General features: G+C 50.8%; 1 protein-coding gene across 1 annotated transcript; it reads right to left on the bottom strand.

The window, feature by feature from the left end:
* Positions 1-1,415: 1,415 nt before the first annotated feature.
* LOC122390733 (Krueppel-like factor luna) lies at positions 1,416-17,023 on the bottom strand. The gene is made up of 2 exons (XM_043383950.1): positions 16,797-17,023; positions 1,416-3,132 (listed from the first exon to the last, which is right to left on the bottom strand). The coding sequence occupies exons 1-2, from the start codon at positions 16,830-16,832 to the stop codon at positions 1,867-1,869; spliced, it is 1,302 nt and encodes a 433-aa protein (XP_043239885.1). The 5' UTR covers positions 16,833-17,023; the 3' UTR covers positions 1,416-1,866.
* Positions 17,024-17,880: the final 857 nt, after the last annotated feature.

Here is a 17,880-nt window from a genome sequence, read left to right as displayed (position 1 = left end):
CGCCGGTGCGACAGCCGGTGCGTTGTGAAGCGCCATAGACAACGCAGGAAAAACGGCGACAGCGCGACAGCTCGTCCCCGCTCGTCGCCGGTTGAGCGGTGGCGGGGACCGGCGCGGCCTTGGCCGCCGCCGGAGTAGGACCGGACGACTGGGATGGGGGACGTCACATCTGGGCCACAACTGGGGTGAGGTCCATGACCATCGGTCCCAGAAACTTGGTAGGAGCGTTGATAATTGTTTCTGACTGCTGAAGCAAAGGCAAGTGAATCAGTGACAACCGACAATCCTTTCGTGAGTTTTGATTGAACTGGATCGATCCGTCCTGGCTTCCTGATCAAGAAGCCCAGGACGAGCTAGGAAGTCGATCAGACCTATAGGTAAGTTGGATAATAGTGATTTATTTTTTGTTGTTGTGTCACTGAAATGTGTTGATGCTTTGTAATGCCCAGAGGCCGTTTTAGTTTCTAACATTCTAGCCTCATTTTCAATTTTTTAGGCCTTCAAAGGTGATGAGAAGACGTAAAAATATGGTACCTACTGTTTCAAGATGACTTGTAAAAAAAAAAAATCGTGACAGCTAGACATCGCGTAGGTGACAGCTTTTGAGTTTTATTCACCTCTGCCAATCAGACGAATTGGTCCTAGGTACAGCCCACCGCTAAAGTAATGTAGGGTTTTACCAATCTCAACGGTTGGCTTTGACTGGCTATTGTTTAATGCGGAGTGATCGAAAAGAAGATGTCAATAGCTAAAGTTGCAGCTGCAAGGGTGACGATACATATAAGCTACATTCAAAGTTTCATTGTAGTCTGATTAATCGTTCCTAAGCTTCAGAAGCAGAACATACCCATGACTGAAACCGCACATTACTTCTGCTGTGGACTGTACCTACTTCTTTTCGTCATTGAAATGTAACTTAAACTCGTTAAAATCGCCAAATAATTCGGTTTGTATGCCAATATGTATGTACATTGTATGTATGTATTGTATGTACATTGCTCCTAAATAATGCGGTCACTGGCGTTCACAATGCCACTCTCTCTAGTGCTCTGGCAGTGGCATTCGTCACATAGTCTATTCCATGCGGAGCCTAATAAGAGCTGGTGACGCCGACTGAAATTAATGACGAACCAGCGAGGCCTGCAGTAATCGGTGTTCACTGCCACTGACTCTGTGACCACCTATCAACGCTTTAATTACCGGTCGCGAGAGTGTGGCTGACCCTCGGTTCGACTTGTGTCCTAATAATCTAACCACTTGTCAAACGAATTTAATGGCATTGAAGTGTCAAATGCGACTAACTGATACAATGTGTCATTAATCAAGAGACGACTGGTTTTTGGGGCCCTAAAACTATCATTACGAATTTCATGCTGGTTGAGAAGACAGGATGTGAAGACAGAAAAATACGTGTATGAGCTTCCAATGAAGATGTATTTTTAAAATATCTAAAACACAACAAACGCTACACTCAATATCAAAATAATGTTTCTATTTACAACAAACTCACATGCGCGCGCGACGGCAAATATCACTATCAATTCAGCTAGGTAGCTTGAAACCCGCAGTGGCTTCGACAGAGTATTTCTAAGACTACCATCTTGTGTCTTAAATACAATTACACGGAAACCAATCTCCTGCACAACAGGCTCTCATCATAGCGTATTGCCTTTCTCTCGTCTCGCGAATTGGCACGTCTGTATCCCGCGTGATATTGCTCGGCGCGCCGCACGGCGAGGACCGTGCCATGGCCACAACTGGCTCGTACCGACCGATGGAGATCATTTGAAGGCTCTCCCGTCATCAGGTGCTCGGCTGGATCACAGATTGAGAGGGGTGGGGGCGGGGGCGGCCGCTGGCGCCGCCTCACACCACGAGGTGACGCTTCATGTGCAGCGCCAGGTGGTCCGACCGCGAGAACGCCCGCTCGCACAGCCGGCACTGGAACGGCCGGTCGCCCGTGTGCTTGCGGTAGTGGCGCGTCAGCTCGTCCGAGCGGGCGAACTTCCAGCCGCAGCCCTTCCACGTGCACTGGTACGGCTTCTCCCCCGTGTGTGTCCGCAGGTGCGCCTTCAAGTGGGACGACTTGATGTAGGTCTTGGTGCAGCCGGGGTGGGTGCACGTGTGGATGACCACCTTCCGTTTGGCTCGCGGCCGGCGCCGGCGCGGTTTGGCCGGTACCGTGGTCCCGGGCAGCGGCACGGGGCCGCCGCCGCCCGCTCCGGCCATGAAGTGCGGGTAGCCGCCGTTGACCAGTCCGCCGGGCAGCGGGTAGCCACTCGGGTCGACCGGCGCGTGACACCCCAGGTTGTTGTTGACGCTGTACCGGTACCACTCGCGGTACTGGAACGTGGCCGTCGCCTCGATGGTCAGCTGAGACTGGGCCATGGTCTGGTCGTAGCCGGCCTCGGCGTAGTACTGGCGGCTGTTCATCGGGTACATGGCGGCTGTCTCGGCCTCTGAGTAGCCCGCCGCCGCCGAGCAGTAGTAGCCGGCCGCGGCCGCCGCCGCAGCAGCAGCAGCCTCGTGCTTCAGGTCACCGTAGGTGGGGCAGAGCGGACCTTCGGACTTGACGACCGAGTACTCGTCCTTCACCGGCGCTGGGGAGTAGGGCACCACGCCTTTATGCGCAGCTGAGTAGAAGGACTCTGCCGGCCGGCCGGCAGGGTCGTAGGAGCTCTCAGAACTGGTGACGGCCATATGAGCCATGTAGTGCTGCTGCTGCTGCTGCTGCTGCTGCTGCTGGTGCTGCTGTTGCTGTTGTTGTTGTTGCTGCTGTTGTTGTTGTTGTTGCTGCTGTTGCTGCTGCTGCTGGTGCTGCTGTTGGTGTTGGTGCTGGTGCTGCTGACTCAGCGGTGAAGGGTAGCCGGGGAACTCTGAGGCAGTGTGTGTGGCCGGGTGAGTCGCCGAGTGTGGCGGCGGGGGCCCGCAGCCGGGCGGGTACGCTCCGGGCGGCACGTGAGCCGCCAGTCGCGACTCAGCCAGCTCCGGCGTGGCCGCGCCCGCCCCCGCCCCTGCCCCGGCCGCCGCTGCCGCTGCCGCCGCCGCCGCCGGGAACTCGTACTCTGCCGTTGGAGGCATGTAGAGCGAGTGTCCGCTCTTCTGTAGTACGTTATCGATGTCGTGCCAGACCTGCCGACAGACAGAGACAGCCGTCAGAAGCGTCACAACACGCCACAGTGGCCGGCCGGACATGGGCCGACCGGCAGCGACGACATCAAAGGCAGTGTCCGAAAACCGGCGCACGACTCGGCACCACGCGAGCCATTTACCGGAATGGCCCGTGTGCTGGAACATGGGGCATGCTTCACAATGGCGGGTGATATAGTCTATAACAGTGTTTGCCAACTGATGAACGAACATTCAAAAGAGCGCAATAATGTGTTAATGCAATCCTTCTGGCAGGAGCATTTGTTGTTCTCATGCATTAACCATGCATTTGACAGGGCCCATTCAACAATGTCCAAACCAGTTTTAGATTATTTCGCAATGGATAATTATAGCATATTAGGTCACAAGCATGAGCAGCAACTGTGGTCTGCCCGATAGCGGCCACTCAACACAGGCTGGTGGGCTCTAAGATGGTGCCGAACGCGGCGCATTTACATGAGGTGATCGCCTCCGTGCCTTCCTCGAAAGTGCCGGCATCTGTCGCCCCGACCGAACCTGGCCTCCGGAGGGGACAATGTCTATCGGCCCGCCGAGCGATGGGCTCTTTCTGCCGCTCAGGAGAGTCCATGCGACCCTGGATCGTGCCACAAAGTTGCGCAATACGTGACGGCGCAAAAACCGGCAGAATGAAACCCGAGGAAATGAAATTCAAGATTTACATCGATGCCATTCTTCCTTGAGTGGTTTCCGAAGTGCGAGAGTTTTGATAAAGAAGCCGAGGAACGTGCATTTGCTCGAATATGCATAATCGATGGACATGAGTTTGCGGCTGGTGACAATGCTTTGAGAAAGTCGGCACCAGTGACTGATCAGCACGCCGAATTTGAGCGAATCCGGCATAGTTGGATATTCTGTGTGCAGCCAGGGTGATTGTTGAAGGCGTCAGACTCTGTGACAGGACTGCACCGTGACACAGACAAATGTGAGACCAGCGGCGGTACCCAGTGAGCCGATAGGAGCTTCAGCATTGCCGGTGTCGGTTTCAGACAATCTCTTTGAAATCAACATCTGTTTCACATTTTGATCGAGTAGTAATTCTGAACTTTGGATTGGTGTAATATGCCAGAATCATTACATTTTTAGAACGACTATCATGTTTGTGAATGGAAATAATTCATTCAGAAAATAGTTGTAGGCATCTTACATTCATGCAGCCTTCCACTCCCGCCCATTCAGCCCTCTCGCATTGCATATTCAAGACTCCGGGTATTCTTTCCAATGCATCTCAGTGTTTAAATCTCTGAACTAATGGAGCTTTCCAAGATGCAAATTATGCCAGGGCTGCTCCTCCCTAGCACATATAATCGTACCTCGAGCCATGCAGTAAACACTTTGCTTTAACAAACAGATTTTCAGCTGTCCAAATTCCGTGCATAGGTAAATAAGTGAAAACAACATGGGCAGCAGCTGTTTTAGGAAATTGACCGTAAAGGTGCCCATTGGTCTTTCAATAATCAGTTTTTCCATTTGTGAGTAGCCATAAGTGTCCGTCGGAGCGGTCAGAGGCGCGGGGCCACCGCCCGCTGTTGTCAGTACATAGCAGGTGGACAGTAATAACGGGTGGCGCGCCGGCCATACCAGCCGTCCCCTCCCTGGCCTGCCCAGTCGACCCCGGCGCCCGGCGCCGCGGCAAAAACCCACAGGAAAAACGCCAGCCGCCAACTGGACGCGCTATTAATCATTGCAGGCTGCGCGGCAGTGGTGGTGGCGCGTTGCAGCTCGTGCCGCGCCCGCATCCTCCGCCGCCGCTGCCGCCGTCGCCGCTCTGACCCGACCCTTCAGACGGATTCGCCGCGCCGTGTCGGCGCCGGTAATCCTGTTAGGGCGCGGTCGGGCCCGTCACATTCTCGGGCACACGGCCGCTGATGTGGGGCGCCGGTCGCGACCCGCCGCCGACGCTCCTCGGCGAGCGCAGACAAAATATTTGTCTTTCTGTCTGACATGTTGTCGTGTCGAGAGGTGTGCCATGGCGGCCACGGGCCACACACGCGTGCCGCTGGTCAAAATAAACCGCCGCGAGCCGAACAGCCAGTGTCCGGCCTTTTTGCTACACGGCTCGCGAGGGCTTAATGCGCTGTAAGACGGTTTTTCTGGCAAACGACAAAGCCAGCCCGGACACGTTAAAGACGAACAGCCTGTACAAGATGCAGACTGGCAGTTTCGAAACGCGCCGCTCTCCTCAGTGGCTCGTGGACAGGCGAGCTCTAATCGGCCGGGCTAATGTCCGACCCAGCGCAGCACACATGATGTACAATTTGCGTATTCTGACATGCCCGAGCCGGATTGGAGGTGAAGTTAGTCGGGAAATCGGTCATCACCATTTGAATAAATTTGCATTGCATATTCTTCCTATAAAGTCGACGAGCAGCGGGCCTGTAGCCAATCCTGTAGAGCACCGAATTCCTGCCGCGAGTCGGGCACACCCTGCAATGTTTCCTTGAACTTCATCGAACTCTCGCGTTTACCCGCTGATCACAGCATCATTTTGGAAGCTAGTCATGCACAAACACAAAATTCACCGCGGCGCACGCGAGGGCAGAGGTGCTAACTCTGCACTATCCCGGGATATCGGCTCCCCTGCGGTCCTTACTGGGGATCTTGACACCGTCAGACGGGGCAGCGTACTGGGAACGGGCCATTAGGGCTTTTGTTTGGTCGCGCGGTATGTCGGCGACCCACGGTCTTGCATAAATCATGGACGCGCAAGTACCGACACCCCGTCGTCTCTATCGGCCCTCTGGCCAGTCACATTAAGAATATATAAAGCTGAAAAATTGTTCCCGCCGTGGCCACACTTCATCACGAAGATCATCAGCCCCTTTCGTGTTATCAGGGGCCGAGTTCGGTGAGATTTATGCAGATGGCCGGTGACCCCTGGCCCCGAAGCTCGCCGAGCCACTCGGCGGCCGGCTGCCGCGGGCCACCGGGACGGCCAAATCGCCCAGTAATCAAATCCGACCGACAATAAAAAGTAATGGGACCATGGTACCGCCGGCCGGTGGTGAAATATGGCCAGAGCAGGCGCGATTTCACAGGGCCGGGCGGCCAGAGCGAGACGTGCAGCGGCACACGCCATACCGACACTTGGTCAGCCGACAGCTCAGAGACGAGAGACGAGAGGTGATGGACGTGAGACGGGAGACGAAAGACGAGGGATGATAGACGAGAGACGAGAGTCGAGAGACGCGATATGGGAGGCGGGAGACGAGAGACAAGAGACGAGAGAGACGAGAGATGGGAGACGGGAGACGGGAGACGGGAGACGAGAGACGAGGGATGATAGACGGAGAGACGAGAGTCGAGAGACGCGATATGGGAGACGGGAGACGAGAGACGAGAGACGAGAGACGAGAGACAGGAAACGGGAAGCACTTAAGATAGACAAGAGAGGAGAGGGGTTAATCGATTTCGATACGGGAGTTGGTTGGTAAAATAAGACACAGAGACGAACGAAATACGGTTAGACGGTATACCAGCGACAACAGATAAGGCAAGATGCAAGACACAAGACTCAATGGGTGACACTGGAGAGTAAGAGTAACTCGACGGTGTTAGGAGATGGATGAGAAGAGACAAGCCAAGACGAGCTGAACGAGCGGCCTGTGCAAATAGGCCGTCCACAATGAAGTCGTAATCGAGTTGCGAGCGCACGTGAGCGAGCTCAGCATCTATCTTCCGTTCTAATCTGCATCAGATTGCGAATTGATCACTGCCTCTGTGACGGTTATTCGCGCACTTGCTCGTGTAAATGGTTAGGCTACCACTTTATCGGTGCCGTTCTCAGGGCGCGCACGAAGTGTTGAGATGTGTCGCAACCGGTGTCGGCCGAGTTAGGGTCCCGTCTCTCGGGGGAACGTGAGAGGTTCGGTTCTCTCTCAGTCCGGCCGGTCGTGGCCGCCGTGCACTCCAGCTGTCGGTGTGGCGCGTGTCTGAATATTTATCTTCCGGTCCAGCCCCTTCGCGGAGCAGCGTTTGAAGATATCCCGTATTTCAAGTGTGCGACAGGATAATCTTGAGGGACGATAACCATTAGCTATTTGTGCCACCTTTACTGGCGGAGCTAAAACAAAGCTGGCTTTATGTCAGATGGTTAATGGCCAGAGTCCCCCATGAATATCTTCACACCTTAGAAACGCCATAGTTCTACGGTCGGAGATCGGCCTGACGTCTTCATTGGGACTCGGAAGACCACTCGACCTAGAACTAAGGCCCACGCATAATCTCAGAGCGGAACTTTCGTACAGCTGGTCGGATTGATGCAATGAAGTATGAACACTGGGCAGAATGTGCGCTATTGGCGCATATTACATCGAGGCGAGTATAAAAAAGTTACGCAAGGCCAACTGCCGCTTTACCTAGTAGTTATTTGGTGCTGTTTTTCTGGGTCATGCCAAGTGTTGTGCACCCAACGTACCTACATTAGTCGGTTGCAATGCCCATGCAGTTCATGATACCTTTTGAAATAACTGCTCATAATACATATGTGAAAGGTATCAACACTGAATAATATAAGCATGTATCTCTTTCACCACATCATTAAAATAAATGAGATAACCTTCCATCCATTAAAATTTGGGAGCGAAGATTGAAAATGAAATTGGTTATCACTTAACATGCAAATTAAGGATAGTTTTACAATGACAGCACTGCATCTGAATTCGCATTCCTCATGTTGCAACCAATGTGATACTGGCGTGAATAGCGCCATACATTCTGTCTTCAGTGTGACTCGAGCAATGCTCCTAATAGTACTAGAACATTGAGGCAGACCGTTCTACCCAATGGTCCCATAAGCTCAATGTTTTCTAGCAGTTAATTTCACCACGTTATTGAGATGGCATTTACCGCTCTAGTCATACATTGGCCGGCATCACTTGGGCAACCGTAACAGTACTGCTGCTATTGCTCCCAATCATTCAGGATTAGCCGAGAGCAAACAGATAGGCTCGTGAGGTCAATGGGAGTGATATGGCAGCGCTGGAATGCTGCCCCATGAGTGGCGGAGCCGCTGGGACGCCAGAGCGCCGGTGACGGAGCCGCTCGGGGCCGGAGCCGCCGTGTCTGGACCCGCACGATAGGTCTCTGTCCGGCTGGCATGCAGCCTGTCCTGACTGAATGTTTTCATGGCTCACAGAATGGCCCTCGTAACCGATGCCTCAATAAACACGGAATTCCAGTGAGACGGCGAATGCAGACTATTTGTCCTGTGGCGTGGCTCCGCCGGCTATGGCTTTGATGGCACTGCCTGGGGTCATCCCTGCACACTGGCCTGGCTCCGTCGAAGCTCAAGTTCACGGTTACACGGCACTGGCCTATTGATGATCACTGTATGTATAATGTTAACGAACTTTTCTGTCTATGGAAGCTTAGTGAATTACAACATCTCAAATGTTATTTTTTTTTAGAAGCACCCTTCTTGACCGCTGAAAAGACAGCGAAAAAATAAGTGAAGTACTGATTGGTATAAACATGTCCTCTCTCTCTCTCTCTCTATCTGTCTCTTTCCCTCTCTCTCTCTCTCTCTCTTTCTCTCTCTCTTTCTCTCTCTCTCTCTCTCTCTCTCTCTCTCTCTCTCTCTCTCTCTCTCTCTCTCTCTCTCTCTCTCTCTCTCTCTCTCTCTCTCTCTCTCTCTCTCTCTCTCTCTCACCCTTCTTCTTCATTCTAGTAATGTCTCTCGCTTGTCTCATTCTCGCTCATTCAATTTAAATGCATTAAAATTGCATTTTACGAGTGGTTTGATTGTGCAGTCAGTCACAATTAATTCCAGAAGTTAGGTATACGAGGGGGTATCGAAAAGTTCTGATCATCACCATGTATTAGATGTGATAGAAATTTGATTTTTTTACATGATCTTCATTACTCCTTTACAAGTCACCACACACGACCGCAAACTTATTGCATCGTTTCTTGAGCTGCCTCAGGCGGTCATTGTAGGACCTTCGATCTGTCCCGTAAATCACTGCTCCACCTCATCAATGACGTCACTTCCGTCCTTAAATTCACCGGCCATACTGTGGATTCTTCATCTCCCGTAACAATCAAGAGTCAGTTAATACCCGGTCAGGTGAATTTCTTAGATGCGGTGGGATTTAATGTCCACATCATGTTGTTTCCTCAATCGCAGCTAAGGACGAATGGGCGGGGGCGCTGTCGGTGCGGATAAAACATCTTTCTTGGGCTTTTTTGCGGCAATTCTGCTTGAGGCCATCTCGCAACTTCTTCAAAAGTGTGAAGTAGTGCTTGCTTATCACTATCCGACCATCATCAAGACAGTCGGTAATGACTATCCTACGCCAGATCCAGAACACTGATAGCATTGACCTTCCATATCGGCTTCTGCATCTTCGCCTTTCAAGAAGGACAGATGTGCCGTGCTTAAACTTCTTGATCGTCTTTTTGTCTCTGGATCATACACATAGACCCAGCATTCGTCACAAGTCATCGAATGATCGAAGATGTCTTCAATTTCCTAAAAAAGGCCTAGTTTTCATTTCGAAAGGCCAAGACGCATTTTTCACTTGAACAAAGTAGACACACGAACTTCTAAGCGGCCTGACTCTTTTATCGTCCGTAGTTCTTCGCTGATAATATTTTCAGGCACTGCCAGCATTGAGACCTTTCTGTTGCACAATCATCTGAAAGGTCAGATGACGATCTGTAAGGATGAGGTCCTCCACTTCCTTCACAGTCACCACCTTGTCAGTCACTGGTAGTCACTCACTTCTTGACACCCCTGCAAGGGCCATGCAACCAAGTTGAAAATTATTTCTTCATTTTCGGTAAGTGCATGAGATGGGCTTTCCTCGCCATAAACTTATTTCACGTTCTTGATGTATTTTCTCAGTGTGATACCGTTTCAAACGCATTAGTTGGATGACGGTTCGGTCCTCAATGGGCCCAATACTCATCTTTTTTACTTCTAAGTCTCTCGTACATAACATAAAACCACTTTTCAAGATTCTCTTTGCGGGAACATTGTTCTTAAGAACCAAATATAATACCAGCCAAAAATCATCAAAATCGGTCTATATCTTCTATGTGATGATCAGAACTTTTCGATACCCCCTCGTATATTCCAGCATACAGTGCATGAGTGCAATAGGGCTAGGAATCTTGTTTATATCTTTTTTGCCAGAAAATGACCATTAATAAAAAGTCCATAACATAGAGCTCTGACTTGCTCCATTGACAACCTTTTGTTTCTTGATAAGACAAGAAATGGTGGTTAAAAGTGGTTGCAATATTTATTGAATGGATTGAAGCTACTTTGATGGCCTGATAGCCTCATTTCAGGGGCAAAAGAAGGACCACCTACTCTATCACGGACTTTGTGGCTACAATAACATGCATCAAATTCTTTCCAGTCTGAGGTCAGAACAGTAAGAAATGCGACTTTTATATGGCACAGCAAAAACCGAAACAGAAAAAATACGTTTTACTACGGGTTGTTGAATTGAGATGCAAGTCGTTTCGTCTCATTCGGAACAATAGCTAAGGAGGCTCGTTGGACTGACTGAGTACATTTCAACAAGTGTCATTTATTTCTTTTGACAAAGGAATGCGGTTCTGTGATAACGGTTTTTACAAAAACTGCAACTGCTTGTCACGACAGCGCCGAGAACATAGGAACGATGGAGTACAACAGGGAATCATCTGCCAAAGAGCATCAGCTAACTTTCTTTTACTAGCCTGTTTTCGTCAAACTTGTACGTAGGCACATGTTTTGTCCCCTTGCAAAAAAAAGGAATAAGAGAAATTACATCATTAAATGACGGCGAAAATTAAACATGCATATTTCTTATTATACTACAGCACATGTTATCACATTAGGACTAAAAGTAAGCTATACAGTGTTTGGCTAACAATTAACCGATCAAATTGTTACAATACAATTACCCTCTCCCCTTGCCCTTTCCTATCACTCAAACAGGCATTTCCATAGCAGGTGCCACGTAGAGAGCACAGTAAATGCCATAGCTCTCCGCTATCTAAAGATGACATCAGGCGGGCTGCGTTTGCTGCCGGCTCGTGTCGTCTATCCATCATAGGGCACGTCCAACACTCTATGTGACTTGTCGAATTACCCAAAATGGGATTGGCTCATTTGTTACCTGCAAATGTTCTCTTCCAATTTTGGCAGTGCACTTATACACCTCAGACGGATATCGCAGGAGTGCTACAGCGCCGGATCTCAGCCTGTGCGGATCAGAACGGCAAGGCGCTCCCTCACCGGGAGTGCCCAGAGGCGCAGATTTAGGTGAAGGGGTCTCAGCTTCACAAATATATGAGGCCTGCCCAGGTCACTCAGGCGCAAGCCTGACTTTTTGCTTGGAATTTCACGCAAAGCGCCCGGCGATGTTGGCAATTTGCTTTGTTTGTGCGGCTGTCGCGGCTCATGATAGCGCGTTAGTGACTGTTATTAATGCTCTACTCTGACTTGCAGTAGGAGGCCATTGTTCTCGGCGCCTATGAAAGCCGGCGCGTGCCGCTTGTCTCCGGGCACCCAGCAATTTCTTTGTCACTCATATTTCATTATGAAGCGGCGCATTTATAACGGGCACTCAGATGCCGGCCTAAAACAAAGAATATGTTCATGCATGCAGATATGTGCGCACCAAATTACCGCGGTACAGCGGCGGTCAGTCGGTGACAGTCGGCCGGACGGGGGCGGCGGCGGGGGCGGGGGCGGCGGCGGCGGCGGCAGCGGCGGCGGGGGCGGTATTGTCTCAGCGCGGCGGACGACATTCACCAACTGTCTCCGGTCAGCCAGCACCGAAATCCTGCTGAATGAGCCATTCGGTATGCAACGAAAGCCTTTCGCTGACGATGGCCGGCTATTGTGCGCGCTCGCTGACACTTTATTGCATGCTGGACGATGGTGCATTGCACTGGAGCTGAAGTGAAACGACCGTTGCTGGAGAATTTCGGTGCTACTGCATGCCAGATTGATTACTACATTCAACACCACTGAGCAGCAGACAAAGCTGACAATGTAGCCACCGATGGGAATGCACTGAATTGTATTCATGCGATTCATTCATCTATACATGGCAGAAATCTCGCCTGAAATGATTCAAACCATATTTACTTGTGATATCATTCGCATATCATCTTCGCCTCTTTTATGTAAATTTATGGTCCGTTAAAAGATTTCGCTGCAGCTTATAAGGCCAGGCAGAAGCGTTTAAAGTGCACACTAATAACAGTGCTACGCGTTAGCTGATTTTAATCTAAGATATCGGGCACTATTTCACATGGATGAGTAAGATGTATTTGCTAGCTCAGCTTCTGTAACTTTTGTGTTTGTACGTGAATAGATCATGCCATTGCTGCATTCTCACCAGTAATACAACTGAACAGTTGTTTTGGCAGGTTTCCTGTTGGCAAAACATAAATCGCAAGACGTAGTTGTTAATACTCTTAACTTAGATAAGAATTCTGGATCAATTTATATATGATTAATAATTTATTGGTATGTCCTATGCAAGGAGTACCTATGCATCATATTAGTATTTTAAGTACAATTATCAAACTTTCTCGACGAATGACAAACGCATACCGCAGCCACCTCTACCTAGCACGCACATGACAAAGTCACAACAATGGGCGTTATTCACACTGGCCATTAACAGTGACTTTAAGTTCACAGCTCGCACAATTAACGTCTCGGGACGGACGCAGAGGCACCCACAGACAGACATTCACACACCCCTCGGCACGGCGGCCCCACGCCGAGTCTATAAAGTCAGCTGTAATTCCGACCCGGCTACGGCCATCCACGCACCGAGCGGCCGCAAACGGCGCCCGCGGTCCGGCGCCCGGCGCCCGGCACCCCGACTGCGCCCCCAGGACCGTTTATGGGTGGGCGCCGAGAGCCGAACTGGAACGGGATCTGAGCCACAACCGAGCCGTCTACTAATTTACGCTTTTCATTTAGTGGCCGCTGAAGTGATGAGGCCTGCAGCGGGCCGGCGCCGCCACTCAGAGGGATGGCGACGATGCAGCGCGATCGAGGAACCAGGTAAGAGGATTACTCTCAGACGAGTGCTGGCCATCATCATCGAAAGCCTATAGATAGGACCAGTCGGATCATGAAAATCTTTGATGTCCCGCCGACATATACACTTTTGAAACTGTGTCTTGTCGACAAGGCTACTGACAGCCGAACATTGATCAAACACATTGATTTAATCTGATGCATGACGCATCACCGGTGGCTTACGACACCAGCATTTGTGGTAAAAAGTAATGACGCTCTTGTCACTATTGTTTCGTGTCATTATTAATTATCGTAAATTAAAAGAACGATTGTGAACGCATACTCTTGTCATGATGTAACTGACCACATAGCATATTCTAGGCACTTTGGAATCTGTAAGCGTTGATTTATGTTCATGCCCCTGTCCCCTCCTCTGAAAATGACAAATGTCGGCGAGTCTGTCACATTTATCGGTATATCAAAACAACAAAGTATGCTTTACTCTGCTGATTCGTTCATAGTTGGAATAAGCATTGCATACAATTTATCAAAACTACAACTTCAGAATGTCTTTGTATGTATATGTTGCTTGCTAATTCCCTATTATATTTTGTTATTCTATAGCGGCCATATTTTGACAGTACGATGACCGATTACATTGATCGCAGGCCGCACTTCCGGTAAAAACTGCTTTTCTAGCGTCTACCCAGACATGTTCATTTTCTGCTACTGTTCGAAGCTGCTTGCAATTCAGACTGTTTGGCTTGCACGGTTATTTCCTATTATTATTCCTAGATTACTAATGAGGTCGTTTGCTGATGATAAAATGTGTTAACCCTCGCCCTGGCAGGGGGGGGGTCGATGCGACCCCCCCCTAAGGTTTTCCGAAGATAGCGTAAAAACGGCGGCGCGCAGCGCCGCCAAATTTGGCACAGCCTATGGGGCAACCTTTTTACATATGACCTGAAAATTTCAGGTCCGGGTGACCTTGGGTCAGGTCACCAGGTCAGAAAAACCGGTACAAGGTCATGGTCAAATTTCAATTTTCTTTTTGCACCTGTCCAACTCACAGTTTTGGACTGATTTCCTTCAAACTTTCAGGATGTGCTAAGTTCACCGAGTTGTATAGCATATAGTTCGGGTTTTTTGAGGTCACTGACCTGAGGTCAGTTAGAGGTCATTACGTCGTAATGTTAAGGCTATGGGAAAATACTAAATTCGGAAAATACTGGATATATCCGCTTCGTTCTATCAGTTTTGTGCTTTGAAACCACAGTACTTAACAGCAGGTCACTTGGTGCTTCTTTGTTTGGCGTACTTATCCATGGGTCAGGTCAAATGAGGTCAACTGAGGTCAAATGACGTTTTTGCCAATAACTTGGCACATAATGACGCTAGAGCTTCAAAAATGGTGTCATTGTGTTCCTGGTGATCAGCCGAATCGAATGATATGCGATATGATGCAATTTGGTTAACTTGAACTTAATTCATTATTTTAAGTTTACTTAAAATTTAAGAAAAACTTTAAGTACACTTAAGCAAGCTAAAAAGTATATCATTCGACGCGCCTTGACGTGCTGAGTTCACTGGTGCTTTTCTTTTTGCTCTATCTTAATTAGATCAAAAGTTATCAGCGAAAAACTTTTCACCTGTTTTTAGCGAAATTTTTACATTTATACCCCCCAAAACCCCCCTAAATATTGACCTAGAGCAACCAAATTTGCACAGGGGCGAGAACTCCGGGGGGCCCACCTACCTACCAAATTTGGTGTTTCTAGGTGCCATAGGAGCCAATCGCGAGGGGGGGGGGTCGCATCGACCCCCCCCCCCCTGCCAGGCCGTGTTATGAAAAAGGCCCTGCCAGGGCGAGGGTTAATAAATGAGAAAAATGCCGTTTAGAATGAGCAACCATTCGCACACATACACCTTTATACCTTTTACATACACTTTTGTGCCTTCATACTTTTTGTTACCTACAGTACGCGGTATTGTGATGTGTCTTATCTCGCAAGTACAGCACTAACTTTCTAAAAATATTATTCTATCTTATGTGCGTAAAACTAATAAGATATGGTATGACTAATCTATCAATACCGTTTAAAAACATTTTTTATCCGATTTATGCATAAGAGAATTTCCGTGTCTTTACCCCAATGATAAGCGTGAGCTGCCTGTTTGCTGACCTCAGTGAGGCCGCCTGGTGTCCTTTGAGCCCGGTGGAGGGGTGTTTGTGTATTGGCAGTCGCTGCAACCGATCGCGGTGACGCCGAGACGGACGCTCTCAGCATTCTGTGCAGGCGACACCGCGGCCGACAATTAATTGAGCGCTTATCTCGACCGGGGGAATAAATAGCGTCCGCCGAGCGGCAGTCGCACTCGGGCCGCGCGGCCGCCATCGGAGCCGCGGTCCACGGCGGCCCTTTCAACCGCACTAATGAGATCTGATTATACAAACAAATGGGTAAACAAATTTATATATCGGTCCGCAATGGCTTCAACTCCCTCGATCCCCTAATGACTGGACCGACTTTTTGTCCGCTTTGCAGACAAAAACGGCGCACGTATGCTCTTCTCGTATCGCGGGACGTCTTTAAGTGACGGCAAGGCTGGCATCCTCACTGTGAGAAAGGACCGATCGCCGGGTCTCCCGCTTAGTTAGTCGAGACCAAAGAGGAGTGCCGCGCACCATCCGGTTCAAATTAGACTGCAATGCCGATAAACTGTCCTCAGCAGGTGAAGAGCCCGCGCGACGTCCCACGTACAGACCAGGAATGGCTAGACCTCTTTAATGCCGAGGTCCAGACACAGACAGCAACCCATGTGCGAGCCGAGGTGCATACCCGGGTTCGCCACTAACACAGATAGCCGGACACCGTCCACGGCAGGTGCACAGTGCTACCTGAATGGGCGGCTGCAGCCCACACCGGGGCGATAATTGTGCGCCGCTCGCGCTCGCCGGCTTCTGCGGCCGCCGCATTATACCGGGCACGTGCCGGGCCGGCTATTAGTGGCGGTCCGGCCGGTTGGCTGCCACTCAATCGGCCGAGGGCGCGACCCGCCACCGCTGCTCGCCAGTCATATTAGTGTCCGAGCGAAATTGCAGGTGTTTTGTTGGGATGACAGGGCAGGATGGGATGACAACTGGAAGGAGAAAGGGACGAGTATTTTGAAGGGTTTCTAAGAGCGTTGTGCCTTGTGTAACCAGACGCATTAGAAATGTCGGAATAGTTTTTGGTATGGGGCGTTCCGCAGCTATCTAGAGACATAATTGCCCTAGGGAGCATATCCTCATTTGAATTTAATGGTTATTGCTTCACATTCAGCTTAGTAGCTAAGGAATAATAATAAAATATTATCCTCCAAAATAATGTGAATGGTAGCATTAATTGACACTCTTTCATGCACTTCCACATAATAAATGTTACCGATTAGCAGGTGATATGTATGACCTGGAACTAATCATTATTCAAGCACGCACTCGATGTAATTTACAATACAAAAATGACCAATTGCATGACACTCTAGGTGACAGAACGCGCACGTCCGATCCCTATCCTCACAGGGTCGGCACGCACGGTGTCGTGTCCGTGGGCCGGCCGCCGCCTCCGCCGGTCGGCCGGCCGCCGCGCGCAGCTGCGCCCCTCACCTGCTGGATCTCCGAGCTCTCCATGGCCTGCAACATCGGGCCGCCCTCGGCGCGCGCTCTCAGCTGGGAGGCCACCGCGTGTGCCACTGCGCGCCCGGCCCGCCGACACCGGACCACTGCACGGGCTCATACAACAGGGTCGCACGCGCGCGCTCTCGCTCTGCGGACGGCTGCGGCGTGCTGTTCGCGCCAGTTGCACCTGTACATTACTCAACACGGCGAGCTGCTGTAGCGGCTGGCCGGCCGGTGCCGCCGCCGCCGCGCCGAGCCGCGCCGTTACGTCACGCTCCACCAATCAGCGACGGAGGTCAGTCGGCGCCGGCCAATCACGGCTCAGATCCAATCGGCGGCATCCAGCGCACATTCATTCATAGCGGCTATCGGCAGAGCCCAGGCAGCAGTGAGCTGCTGCACACTGCCACGGAAGGCCCGTCGTCGGTCCGCGTCGGCCGACGGACCCGAATCGGCAACCGTCGCCGCCGACGGGGCCGCGACACTCGCTCCCCGGCTCAGCTGGGAACTGGGCCAGTCAGCTGGCTTGGCACTAGAGAGGGCGCCAGCTGAGGGGTGCATGAAGGGAGGGTAGGTCAGGAGCAGACATAGACTGACCGTGTGCAGCATTCTGGTATTGAGTAGCTACCAGACTAAAACAGCCCGATGACACACTCAATAACATATTGAGTAGACTCGCCACTGCTTTGCTGCGTTGTCTGTGACCTTTGTGTGCGTGTCTTCCCGTCCTACCGGGCTGCCTTCCGACCTCAGCTCACTATCGCACTCATCTGGCGGCCGGCGCGGGCCGGGGTGTGTCCCGCGTTCGGGGCTGATGATCCCAGTTTGAGCCGCCGGCCCTGCGCCCCGCCCCTCTCCGCCACTGGGACTTCCCGTCCCCGGTGGCGTCTATCACACCAACATTGGGTCGGCATGAACATAAACACGCTGGAAATAAACATTGTTACCTATATGCCACATGACATAAATTTGTATAATTACCCAAGCATTTTACGTCGGTTTGCGGCCCGAAAGGGTTGTGTTTGGCTTGGACATTAGAGCACGACTGAAAGATGCTTGAAGACTGGAACAG

Source organism: Amphibalanus amphitrite, unplaced genomic scaffold (assembly GCF_019059575.1).
Source record: "Amphibalanus amphitrite isolate SeventyFive unplaced genomic scaffold, NRLGWU_Aamphi_draft 000407F_arrow, whole genome shotgun sequence".
NCBI lineage: Eukaryota > Metazoa > Arthropoda > Thecostraca > Balanomorpha > Balanidae > Amphibalanus > Amphibalanus amphitrite.
The sequence above is the reverse complement of the archived record's forward strand: the minus strand, read 5'-3'. Positions and strand labels throughout refer to the sequence as shown.

Excerpts from the sequence above, each read along its gene's own strand:
- LOC122390733 (XM_043383950.1), bottom strand. The coding sequence starts at position 16,832 with ATGTTGCAGGCCATGGAGAGCTCGGAGATCCAGCAG. Across the intron at positions 3,133-16,796 it reads AGAGCTCGGAGATCCAGCAG|GTCTGGCACGACATCGATAA; the intron begins GTGAGGGGCGCA and ends GTCTGTCGGCAG.